The 13,453-nt window shown below is 39.5% G+C and overlaps 1 protein-coding gene across 1 annotated transcript in view; it reads right to left on the reverse strand.

Moving 5' to 3' along the window:
- The window catches only part of EGFLAM (EGF like, fibronectin type III and laminin G domains), a 253,564-nt gene that overhangs the window by 115,524 nt on the left and 124,587 nt on the right, over window positions 1-13,453 (reverse strand). The window contains 1 exon segment of the mRNA XM_020996039.2: window positions 2,430-2,596. Coding sequence (XP_020851698.1) covers window positions 2,430-2,596 — 167 coding nt within the window.

Below are 13,453 nucleotides of genomic sequence, written 5' to 3' on the forward strand. Positions count from 1 at the left end.
ACCCAGTTTCAAAAGGTATAATTTCCTTTAGACTTTAGGAACATGATGACCCTTCTATGCTTAAAAAAGAAGGCATCCATGGTTAATCTGCAGGGTTTTTTGTTTTGTTTTGTTTGTTGGTGATAAAGTACAGTCTGTTTCTAAAGTTGGACTAGTTAAATGTCACTTATCAGAAAAGTTCTTTTTGTTTGCCCACTGCCAAGCCAAACACAAAGGCTTGTATTTCTACCTGGATTCCTCCTTCTGTAGGCCAAAAGGGTACAGGCACTTAATAAGTGTGTCCTGGTTTAGAAACCATGAGGCTCATAGGACCAAAAACTCAGAGCCAGGAAGAGAATGTAAATGTTTTGTAGTCATAGAATCATAGCTTTAGAGGTGACAGTAATGTTAGAAACTATTAAATCTAATCACTTGATTTTATAGAGGAAGAGAGTGAGACAAAAACTGTACAGATTCCTGGTTTCCTTCAAGTTTCAGCTAAAATCTCACCTCCTACAAGAAGCTCTTCCTGATTCCCTTAAAACTAGTGGCTTCTCTCTGGTAATCATTCCCTATTTATCCTGCAGACAGCTTACTTGTACACAGTTGTATGTATTTTGTCTCTCCCATTAGAGTGTGAGCTCCTTGACAGCAAGGACTATCTTTTGCCTTTCTTTGTACCCCTAGCACTTAGTATAGTGCCTGGCACACAGTAGGTACTTAATAAATATTAATTGACTTGATAGTAAGTATCTAGGGTAGGATTTGAACTCGAGCATTTCTGACTCCCTGCTTGAAGCATTGTAGGAAGTAGCATTTTGGGGCAGACAGGTGGTGCAGTGGATAGAGCACTAGATCTGGAGTCAGTCAGAAAGATCTGAGTTCAGATCTGGCCTCAGACAATTACTAGCTGTGTAACCCTGAGCAAGTCACTCAACCCTATTTGCATCAGTTTCCTCATCTGTAAAATGAGCAGGAGAAGGAAATGGCAAACCATTTTGGTATCTTTGCCAAGAAAACCCTAAATGAGGTCATGAAGAGTCAGGTACAACTGAACAACTGAATGATTTCTGATCCGCAGTTTGGCATTCTTTCTCACCCCATACTATTTTTCATTTTACAGATATTGAATCTAAGGCTCAGAGAGATTAAGTGATGTGTCTAAGGTTGCACAGATAGTAAATGAGAGAGGCAGGATTCAAAGCCATGCCCTCTGCCCTCACATTCAATACTCCTTTCTGCTGTACCACAAGGAGTTTCCTGAGAATGTTGAGAAGTACAGGAACATTCTGAAGAAGAGGTGCAAAGTTTTGGCTCCCCTGTGCTCCCTATAAACAGAGGACCCGATAGGTGGATATTTTTCTTCCTTTAAGATAGAGAAGCTTGGGGTGATCAAGGAGGAGTAGTCTTCCTCCTACCTTCTCTCCTAGGAAAGAATCCCTGTACAAATGATGAGCACATTATCCAATTTAATACTACTATTATAATTAAGCAAACATTTATTAAGCAACTACTACGGACAAGGTGCTGAGACAAGATGGAAGGATTCTTTTGTTACTGTCTTTGTTTAGGCCACCAACACCATAAGGCCAAATCCTACCCTACAGGCTAGGACATGTTGTTTGGATAGCTGCAGTTTAGGAATGAAGGCTTCATTGATACTACAGGGTAATCATCCAGGGGGGTTGATTTTTATTTGATTATCAATGACCTAGAGCAGAGAAATGGCCTAGTTTTTTGGGACCCATGTCTCTTCCCACCCTCCCTCCTACCCCATAACAAATCTAAGATTTACTCAATTCCTCCAAGGATGAAGAAGGAATGTGGCCGAGTTCCATCTTGCTGTGTGTACATAAGCCTGCACTGCATTTATGAAAGAAAGCTGACCCCAACCCCCATAAGGACAACCCAAAAATAAATTTGTTGGTGACCTCTAGAGTGCAGGAACAGGAAGTGAGGGTCTTTGCTCCAGGCCTCTCTCATCAGAGGCTCAACTTCTACAGAACTGAGAAAAACTCTAGGGAGAAAGGTCTTTATGGTAGCATCAGATTCTGGGCATGTGCATTCCGCAGGCTCCTAAGAAAACTCACTGAAGGCTTAGATCCTTGTAAGGCAATCCTGCAAACACAGCCATATTTCTCAGCTAAGAAAAGCAGTTCTATGCTGTCTAATTATAGGGCTAAGCTTGGCCCAAAAGAAGAGATAAGAAAATATTCTTCCCTCCGAAGTGAGGGACTGTGGACACAGAACACAGACTATACTGTCAAACTTGGCAGGTGTGTTGGTAAGTTTGGACAAAGTGCTCACCCCCACCCCCATCTTTCTTTTTTATTTTTTATCATAAGGGATGGCTCTCTGGGTGGTGGAGCGGAGACATATTCAGAAGAGGTGATGTCAAAACAAAATATATTAATAAACATTTTTTAAAAAAGAAAAGCTGTTCTACTCACTGAAGGTTCGTACGGTGTCACTGGACTGGCTTCGGGAGCTGGCTCCAAAAGTATTCACAGCCTTCACAGCAAACTGGTACTGGGTATCTGCAATGAGTCCCTTAAGAACCATGGAGTCCATCTGGATCTGTTCTTTGATTAGGGTCCAACTGTTGTCAAAATCTGGCCTTTATCATTAAAAAAGAGAGAGACAAGAGGAGGAGGATGGAGCACTTCAGAAATATTAGAGGAAAAGAAAACTGTATAAAAACCAACAACATTTGAACTCTGGAAGCAATACTATAAAAATGAAGAACGGTTTCCTATCTAAAAAGTGACCTGTATTGTAAATCAGAGGCTGTATATTTGTGGGTTCTCCCAGTAAGACATATTGGATAATTTGTAGGATCAGCCTTAAAACTCGATTTAAAGGTTGTCTTCCTGCTCCTTCCCCTCCTCCGTTTAGAATATGACTGAAAGATAATAGTAGTCCTGATAATCATTCAAGGACTCTTCTGTCCAGATGTTTTACAAACAAGCATCCACTCGGCAATCCCCATCCCTGGAGGTCAGGGGAACAGAATAGCAATCTATTCCCAACTTGCAGTTCATAAAACAAATCAAGATTTTATAGGGTGGCTAATTGCACTAATCCCTAGGAGAAAACGGAGATTCTTTCTGTTCTTGGCAAGTCCTTACTTGTACCTGAAATGTGAAAGGAGATCTAATAGCCACAGGCCTGATAGGGCACTAAATTTTCACATTTCCCTGTTGTAAGCCCTATATAGAAGGGTAGAAATTGTCCCAGGGTACCTGTCTGCCTTCAGGCACAGAACTACCAGATAGGTCTCTGAATGAACCCTCCACACAAAGAGAGCCAGGAGCGGAGGGAGCTAGGGCCTCCACAAACATTCCACAGTCATGTTCTGGCATGATGATAGCGTCTGTGGATTATCTAGGCCCTTTGATGCTTAGTCATCCATAGACACAGAATCTGAGTTCTGGAAGGGTAAATAGAGCTCATTTCTGACCTCTTTTTACAGATAAAGAAACATGTTCCTAGAGAAGAAGTGACCCAAGGTCACGCTGCTAAGCAGTTAGTGGCTGAACTGGGGCTTGATTCCAGGGCTCTGACTCCCAGTCTTGAATTACCATGAAACCATCCAGTCTCTATTCATTTAACAAGCATTTAGTAACCTCCCCCCACAACTGCATGCTTAATTGTGTTAGGCTTGCATACGTTCCCCATAGTGAAGATCATGGGGATTTAGATTTAGAGCTGGAAGGGACCTTAGAAGTCACTAAAATCCCTCTCCCCTCCCCCCTTTGAAAAGTGAGGCCCAGAGAGGTTAACTAACTTGCCCATGGTCACACAACTAGTAAGGATCAGAGGTAGGGTTTCATGCTGATGGCTCATGGTGATATGATGTCAACACCAGGTTCCTAAAAGCTATTCCCAAGGTTGTACAGATTCTGGGAGATTCTACCACTCTGGAAAGGCTTTGAGTATGGTCCTAGGAACAGACTATGCCTACTTTACTAGGATCAGCTGAACACCATCACCATCACTATCAAAACTACTGCTACTACAACAATTATTGTAATTTACAGAGCACTATCAGATTTGCAAGACATTTAATATAACTCCTTTGAACCATACAGCAATCCCATTTCATCATGATGATAGATGTTCAGTTTAGAGGGATTTCACACCAGTAAAGTTGCCAAGTGGTAATGAATTCCTTGGCACGGAAGCCATGACACAAAGAAAAATACAAAACGTCTCTCAATCAATAAGCGTTAAGTTTTTGCTTATTGTGGCAGGTACTATGCAAGTGTTGGGGACATAAAGAAAAAGCAGAAACAGCCCCTACCTCCAAGAAACTTACATTCTAATGGAGTAGATGACCTGTACATAAATAAGTAAATATCAGATATATGCAGGATAGATGGAAGCTTAATCTGGGGGTGACTTGGGGCACTGGGTAAGATTTCTGTAGAAGGTGGGTGCTTAAGCTGGGAATTCTAAGAGAAAAAAGGAGGGAAGGAAGACACACACACACACACACACACACACACACACACACACACACACACCACACAGAAAGACAGAGTAGAGATAGAGACAGACACAGAGAGAAGAATCACAGGCATGGGGGACAGCCAATGCAAAGGTCCAAAAATTGAGAGATGGGGCATTGTGTATGAGGTACAACAAACAGGCCATTGTGGATAGACCTTAAAGTGTATGGAGAGGAGTAATGTGTAAGGAGACCAGAAAAACAGGAAGGGGCCAGGTTATGAAGAACTTTAAATGCCAATTAGAGGAATTTTTGTTGGATTCTGGAGGTAGGATGTGCTGTGTTTAGCTTTTAGTGTTAAAGATTTACCTGAGGCTCAGAGATGAAAGAAGTAATAGTGACCTTTTCCTGCACTTTATAGGAAAATCACTTTGCTAGTTGGGTAGAGGATGGATTGTGTTGGAGTGAGGAGAAATTTGAATCAGGCAGACCAGTTAGAAAGCTATTGCAATAGTCCAGGTGACTGGCAATGAGAACCTGAACTATGGTGGCACCTGTGTGAGTGGAGAAGGGGATTTATACAAGAGATGTTATGGGAAAAGAAATTAGAAGATTTAGAAACTCATTGGCTATGTGGGGTAATCAAGAGTGAGGCATCAGGAATGACAATGAAGTTGCAAACGTGGGTGAAGGATGGTAGTACCTTCAACAGAAGACTGTAAGAGGGGAGAAGGGATTTGTGGGGAAAGGTTATGAGTTCTCTTTTGTACATGTTGAGTTTGAGATGTTTTAAAGGAGGTTAATGATGTAAGAATGGAACTTAGGAGGATGACTTCAGGGCTGGATAAATAGATCTAGAATTCAACTGCCTAAATATACTAATAGCCATTATATAGGTATATAGCATGTATATAGCACTTCAAGATTTTCAAAGTGCTTTACAAATATTATCTCATTTGATCCTCACAACAAACCTGGGAGGTAAGTTCAATAAATATCCCAATTTTACAGATGAAAAAACTGAGGCAGACAGTGGTTACATAAGTCACATAGCTAATAAATATCTGAGGCCAAATCTGAACTCAGGTCTTCCTGAGTCGAGGTCATGCATTCTTTCCACTGTATCACATTGCTGCTTTAGCTCATGGGATCTGATGAGTTCATTAAGTGTGCAATCATCAAATGAGAGACAAAGAAGGTCCAGTCAACAGCCTTGGAACACATCTTTTTAGTTAGTGGGTATCACATGGATGGAGATCCCAAAAGACCCTGAGGAACCATCAAATGGGTAAGAGAAGAACAAGAGAAAGCAGAGTCACAAAGAGACTGTTAGATCTCTTTTAGCTTCTGTGGTAATGGTAACAGAGGGACAACATAGGCAGATGGTATTGAGGGCCACATAGTCTTATGGCAAGAACTATATGAACTGATGCAAAGTGAGAAGAACCAGAAGATCACTGTGCACAGTAATACCAGTGTTCTAATAATGATTAATTGTGAAAGACCTGGCTACTCTGATTAATACAGTGATCCAAGACAGTTCCAAAGGACTCATGATGAAAAAATGCTATCCACCTCCAGAGAGAGAACTGATGAACTCTGAGTGCAGATTGAAGTAGGATTTTCTCATTTTTCATTTTTCTTGCTTTCTTTTGAAATATGGCTAAATGTTTTATATGATTCCAAAAGTATAATTGATACCATATTACTTGTCTTAGTGAGTAGGACAAGGGGTAGGAGGGAGGGAATGAATCTGGAACTCAAAATTTTAAAAAGAAAAGAATGCTAAAAATAAATAAATAAATAATAATAATTAAAAGAAAAAAAGAAACACATAGGTTTTAGGCCATCCACAAAGATAATCTTAATTGGTGGTACTCAAAATGTGAGATACTTGGTAAGCAACCGTGGTCCACTAATGCAAGAACAGTAGCATATCAATATTGGCATTTCCTCTACAAATTCAATCAAAAGATTTAAGGGAGTTGAAGCCATATGGAAGGATGGCTCTGAAGAGTCAAACAGAGAGGTGGTTGGAGGTAATAATAACAACAACAATAATAATCATTAGCATTTGTATAGTGTTTTAAGTTGTGCTTTATATCTTATTTAGTTCTTATAACAGTTCTATGAGGTAGGTACTCTTATGATCCTCATTTTATAGGAAAGGAAACCGAGGCCGAGAGAAAGTAAGTGAGTTGCCTAACATCAAACAACTAGTAAGTGTCTAAGGTAGGATTCTGTCTTTGGCCATTCCTGACTCCAGCACTACCTTGCTTCAGAGGTTACTTTTATCACCATGCATTCAAATCAACAAGAAGTATCACTGTGTAGGACAATTGATCATTGGCTTTCTAGGGTCATGATAAACCTAAGGAGGAAAGAGGGCAGAGGGTTAGAAGACTCATAAAATCTTTTTGGTCACCTATACACATTAACTCAGCTGTTGATACTTTAAATGGGAGATTCTTGCCCAAGTCGCTAGTGAGTGGCTGCTGCTAAAGTAGCCAAGTTATATCAATAATATCATATATTAACATCAATAACATATAATAATAATATCAATAAATATATATACATATATAATATTAACATTCTTGTTATAACTGAAGCTTTACTGTTATTGTTCAGTCATTTCAGGCTTTTTGTGACCAAATTTGTATTTTGGTTTGTTTGTTCGGTTTGTATTTTGTTTTTTTGGCAAAGATACTGGAGTGGTTTACCATTTCCTTCTCCAGATCATTTTACAGATAATGAAACCAAGGCATACAGGGTTAAATGACTTGCCCGGGGTCACACAGCTAGTAAGTGTCAGAGGCTGGATTTGAACTAAGGAAAATGAGTCTTCCTGACTCCAGGCCCAGTACTCTGAGCACTGAGCAACCTAACTACCTCTATAAGTGAAGCTGGGAGATACTAATTCACAGGTTCTTCTTGGAGAGGCAAATGAAGGTATTAGCTTAATTAGCTACCTAAAAGAACTAAGAAACATTTCCTTGTTATCTCATATTACAAAGCTAATGACATGTAGATTTTAAGTGTTAGAGAGTTATCTGAAACTCAGGGATATTAAGTGACTTGCTCATGGTTACACAATTAATGGGTCAGAGGTGGAATCTGAACCCAGGTCTTCTGATCCTGGATCTATCACCCCAGATGCTATGCTTCTCTGACTTCTCTGCTGATGACATTTACTTGTGAAACAACCATTGTGAAGACAGTTGCATATTATAGGACGGTATCTGTTGAAGAGGATGGGAAATGGGTGGTAGTAAATAAATTTTACCAATGGTACCAAGAACTTAGTTAAGAGCCTACAGATTATATCAATATATACTTTAAAACTCAGTGACTTCAATGCAAAGATGGGGATAGGGAAAATCATGAAAAATATGTAGGATAACATAATTCAAAGTAAAAAATGAAAGAGCACAAGTCATCTAGATTATACAGATATCTCATGCTAATTAGCACAACAAAAGAAGAGTGTTGGGAGGCATTGGGTGTCATGACATAAAAAAATGACATTACTAATACTGCAACAGACTTGAGACACTAGTTATCAATGTGGGGGTAATTTCCAAATCAGCTGTAAATATATAGAGCCAGATTATTGATCTCCTTTAACACAAATCAAAATGAACACCAAATTAAAAGAAGAAAAAAATGTGATGAATATAATTGAAGTAACTCCTCTCTGATCTATTCGAATAAGCTGTTGGTGACCCCAAAATGGGAAATGAATTGAACAGATATCAACATAGACTATCACCAAATCTTAAAGAAATTTAAGCAATATGAATTAATGCCTACAATAAGAACATATCTGATGGCCTGTGCAGGAGAAATAGTGCAAAGCAGAGATACATATGAAAGGGAGTGGACTAGTCCCAGGGTAAAAACAAGAGATAATTGATAGATATCTTGCATCCTCCATTGGTATTCATACCTATCACAAGGTCTAAAGGAAGTACCCAGTATGTTGAGAGGCCACTCTATAGAGAATCAATGGGAAGATACAGTCAAGAGTAGCACAAGATGAAAAGGCAGGGATGGTCTCTTCTATCTTTATGATTGGAGGAAGTGCCCGTGTCAATGAGATTACGTAGCCATAAAAGCATTAGACAGCTCGAAGATATAATGAATAGAGTGCGAACTCAATTGGAGAACCGAACTCAATTCCTACCTAAGACATTCATCAGCTGTGTAATCCTGGACAAATCACTTAATCTCTCTCAGCCCCAGTTTCCTTATCTGTAAAATGGGCATAGTGATAGCAATTACATCACAAGATTATTGTGAAGATCAAATGAGACATATATATGTGTGTATGTACATGTAAAACTTTGCAAACCTTAAAGAGTTATACAAATGTTAGCTCATTATTCACTGTATTACATTCCAAGTAGGTACTAAAGAAATAGTTGAAACCATTTCTCTACTCAAAGAGCATGCAATTCAGTCAAGGACATGGCACGCATACACATAATTGTTAAGAGACACTTTAATATAGTGTATGATAAAGGGTCCAAAAGAGTGGTATAGATTAGTAACTCCCAATCTTTTTTAAGAATGAAGATCTTTTAGTTTCAGAAACACATGGGAAAACTTCCAAGAACTGATGCAAAATGAAGTGAGCAGAACCAGGAGAACACTGTACATAGTAACAGCAATATTGTAAGAATGATCAACTGTAAAAAGATTTAGCTACTCTGATCAATATAATTATCTACAACAATTCCAAAGGATCCATGATGAAAAATGCTATACATCTCCAGAGAGAGAACTTATGAATTCTCAATGCAAATTGAAGCATTTTTTAAACTTTCTTTAATTTTCTTGCTTTTTTGCATCATGGCTAATACGGAAACATGTTTTGCATGACTTCCCATGGATAACAGGAATCATATTGCTTGCTTTCTTGTTCGGTGGGGGAAGGAAGGAGGGAGGGAAAGAATTTGAGACATTTTAAAATTGAATATTAAAAATAAAATGAAAAAGAATGAGGATCTCTTTTTAATATAGAATAATATTAGGCACACATACATATGCCATATAATAGCAGTCATGCCATTAGTACTGGTTAATTGAAAAAAACGAATGATGGCTAAAAACAGCTATGAATTCAGTAACACATAAATTTGTATTTCATTAACCACAAAGGCATCTACATTAATTTGAAAACAGAAATAAATAGATGTGCAGGACATATCATTTGCTCAATCTGAGGAAGCTATGTCTGCTTATTGATCGCCAAGTCATGCTGCATATTTTGTTGGCATTAAATGGAGTTCAAAATGATTCCCAGTGTGAATATGTATTCATAGACTCCTGGTTATAATCCTAGAGTCCTCCAGGGATCATTGACCTAGACTGGCCAAGTTGGGAACCACTAATTTAGCTAATATATGCCACAGTTAGTAAGACAGTCATTCAGTCAATAACATCTAAGTGAGGCACTATATGTGAAGTTGGTTAAGTATTGAAGACACTGCAAAAGGCAGAAGACAATCCCTGCTCTCAAAGAGCTCACATGCTAATGGAGTTCAGAGAAAGTAAAGGTCATTGTGAGCTAGAGTAGTAAGGAAAGGCATGCATAGAAGTGGTGGGACCTACATTTTGAAGCATGCATGGAATTTGGATAGGTAGGAGTGATGGGGAATGAGGAACTTTCAGGGGGAAAAGGTGTAAACAAGAGAGTAGACAGTATGAGCAGACACTTGGGATGAACATAACATGTTTAGGAGAAAATGTGGAGACCTCTGACTGGAGTGGAGGGTTTATACTGGAGATTAATGAAGAAGAAATAGATTGGCTGGAGACAATGGTGGGATGGAGGGGACCTTGAAAGCTAAGATGAGGAATTTTGCCCCATAATCTATGAATGCAGAGCCCTATTCACCCTCTTGATGCCTACTGATCATCTCACTGTAAATACCTTAGTTAGGAGATTATTAGAGGGAAACAGGTATAGTGAGACTCAACTATCTTGCTTTTTTTTTTTGCTACTAATGCCCCCATTCAAAGGCTTCTTCTACCTGATAAAACATAGTTAGATAATTCATGGATTTATTTAATCCAGGTTAGTTCTGTTCCTCATTAGTGTGAATAATTGAGAGCTGGCTATAGTTGACGCCTTAAATACAAAGTTGAAAAAACTGAGATTAGGAGCTGGGACAACTCATCCATCTCTGCTAATAAGTGGCTTGCGTAGGGCATTTTCTCATGATAATTTGCATGCCTTATGGCATTAGTTAAGTGGTAAAAATATTGCCCCTCCAAACAGAGAGGATGAGTTGCTGCTGGATGGCTTCATAGCTGCCAGACTTTCCATAAGAGCCAAGTTTATCATCAAAGAGGAAAATTAAGTGAAAAGAAGGAAACACATTTACAAACTGAAATTAGAACAAAATCACTCCAACCCAGAAACATCAGCTGGGAATATCTACAAGACAAGTCGGAAAAGATGTGATCTTTGACATAAAATGATTCTGGTGTCCTTTCCTAGGATGTCCTTGTGATATTTATTGCAGGAAATGACCTCCAAGCACTCCCTGAATGTGCCTCTGTTTACACAGGACAAGCTGCCAATATTACCGATGGCCTTCAAGTGACTATTTTAGTGGAAGATAATATTATGTATTTCCCATTCATTTGCTACTGGAAAGGAACACAAACGGATGGTTCCTTTTGCTAGTCAACCCAAAGTTTGTTCAAATCCCTCAGGTTTTATTTCCTTAAGGGAATAAAGAAAAGAAAGGATGATACACTGATTGAAGAGCTGTATATAACTATGAATCCCAGCCTGAATCTGATTACCTCACTGGCTTCCTGACTTGAATAGTTGTTGTCATCCAAGGACCAGAGGGCACAATAGAGGTTGGGAGACACGCTCCAGGCAAAGGTAAAAATGTAGGGGATGTGATGAATCAGGCTAAAGCATAATCTTAAATCCTCTTTTCAGCCAAAGAAATTTCTTTTGACCTAAAAATAATATTCCAATTGCACATGGGACACCTTAACAGTCATATCCTGGCAAATGAAGATGTTCACTGAGAAACCATAGGAAGAAAAGGGTGTATGGAAGCGCGGGCTGTCCTGCATGATAAATATGATGGTCCTGATCCACTACCAACACAGAATAGACTTTAAATTACTCCACTCCCCCTTTTTTTTTCCACTAGTGAGGATATTTCCTTTAAATTGTGCAATCTCCAATCTGACTTTCCTTTTGCTCAATAACAGTCATTGGTGAGATAGCTGTCTGGAGACAGGGCTGGAAAAACTAGGGCTATTAGCAAGGATCACTTTGCACTTACTCACCTCATTCAAGAACACAGCAGTCCATCTGGCAGTTGAGATGGAGAGAATAAGAGAAGAAATGGAGAAGGGACAGAAGAACTCACTGAAGCCATTACTTTGGGCAGTGTCACCCTAAAGCTCCCTTCCTTTCCCTGGGTTCATTGCCACTGAATCCTCAATGCCAACAGCAACTTCAGTGGAGCAATATGCTCAATGGAGCAAACCATGGAGTTTTTGTCATGTCTATTTGGCAATCTCAGTGCTGGATACAGGGCTTTGTATATAATACATACTTGGTCAATGTTTAATGAGTTAAATGGAACTGGATATCTCACTACTACTCTAGCTAAAATCACGAAATGACTGCCTTACAAAGTGGCAAATCACTTCACTAACAAGCACTTATGAAATGTCCACTTATGGCCATCATTTATGTGAGTCTGTGGAAATACAAAAAAAGGAGATTCATAATCCTTGATTTCAGAGAACTTATAGACAAATTAAGGAGACACAAGAAAGGAAGGGAAAGAAACAAGCCTTTATATAGCACCTACTATATACCAAGCACAGTGCTAAGCACGTCACAAAATATTATCTTGGGGCAGCTAGGTGGCGCAGTGGATAGAGCATCGGCCCTGGATTCAGGAGCCCTGAGTTCAAATCCGACCTCAGACACATACCACTTACTAGCTGTGTGACCCTGGGCAAGTCACTTAACCCCATTGCCTAACCAAAAAAAACCCCAAACCAAAATATTATCTCATTTGTTCATCACAACAACCTTGTGACATAGATGCTATTATTATCCCCATTTTACAGTTGAGGGAACTAAGGAAAATGGAGGTGAAGTGACTTACCCAGGGTCAAACAGCTAGTATGTGTCTGATGCCATATTTGAATTCAGACTTTCCTGACTCCAGGCCCAGTGCTCTATCTACTGTGCTACCTAGCTGCCTCTGAAACAAGGCATGTGTGGCCTCAGGTGTGGCCCTTTGAATCCAAACTGGATTTGTCCTGTGAAGTTTGGATTCAGTCAAAGGGCTGCACTTGAGGAGCTAGAGAGCCGCATGTAGCCTCAAGGCTGCAGGCTCCCCATACCTGCAGATGTAGTGGATAGGAAAGAGAAAAGATGACTTTGGAAAAACAACCCGGACAGTCTGATGGCAGTGTTATCCCATCCCTCAGGCAGAACTGACACATGTGGATGACTACCGGTTCTAGGGATTAGTCTGACTGAGCACAGCTCTGATGCCTTATAGTAACTGCTGCACTGCCCACCCCAGCTGGGCCATGCTGGGATGGGCTCAGATTTGCCATGCCCTTGACTTGCAATAATAAATAAAGCTCTGAGCCTAGATGGTTGAACTTGCTCAAAGGTGTCACTGGCAAAAACTCTTGAGGGCAATCAAAACCAGATTAAAATATATTTGGGAAATGTTTAAGAAAACAAATAAACATATAATACAACATAGATAACATTAATTTGTGATTTTTTAATTCAATATGTAGTGGCAGACATCTGTTTCTACTTGAGTTTGATACCACTGAGCTAGATAATATGTGAGGTCCTCACTTAGAAATTCAATCCTTTCTGAAATCAATGAAGCCAGGATTATCTCAGCAATGGAGACGGCTATGAAGTATAGGAGAATATTCAGAAATTAACAAGTAGGGCCTGCTTAACTATGTTGCTTTTCATGCCCTAGAAAGTAAGTCCTCAGG

The sequence above is a fragment of the Phascolarctos cinereus genome, unplaced genomic scaffold (genome assembly GCF_003287225.1).
Source record: "Phascolarctos cinereus isolate Bilbo 61053 unplaced genomic scaffold, phaCin_HiC Scaffold_4;HRSCAF=312, whole genome shotgun sequence".
Taxonomy (NCBI): Eukaryota; Metazoa; Chordata; class Mammalia; order Diprotodontia; family Phascolarctidae; genus Phascolarctos; species Phascolarctos cinereus.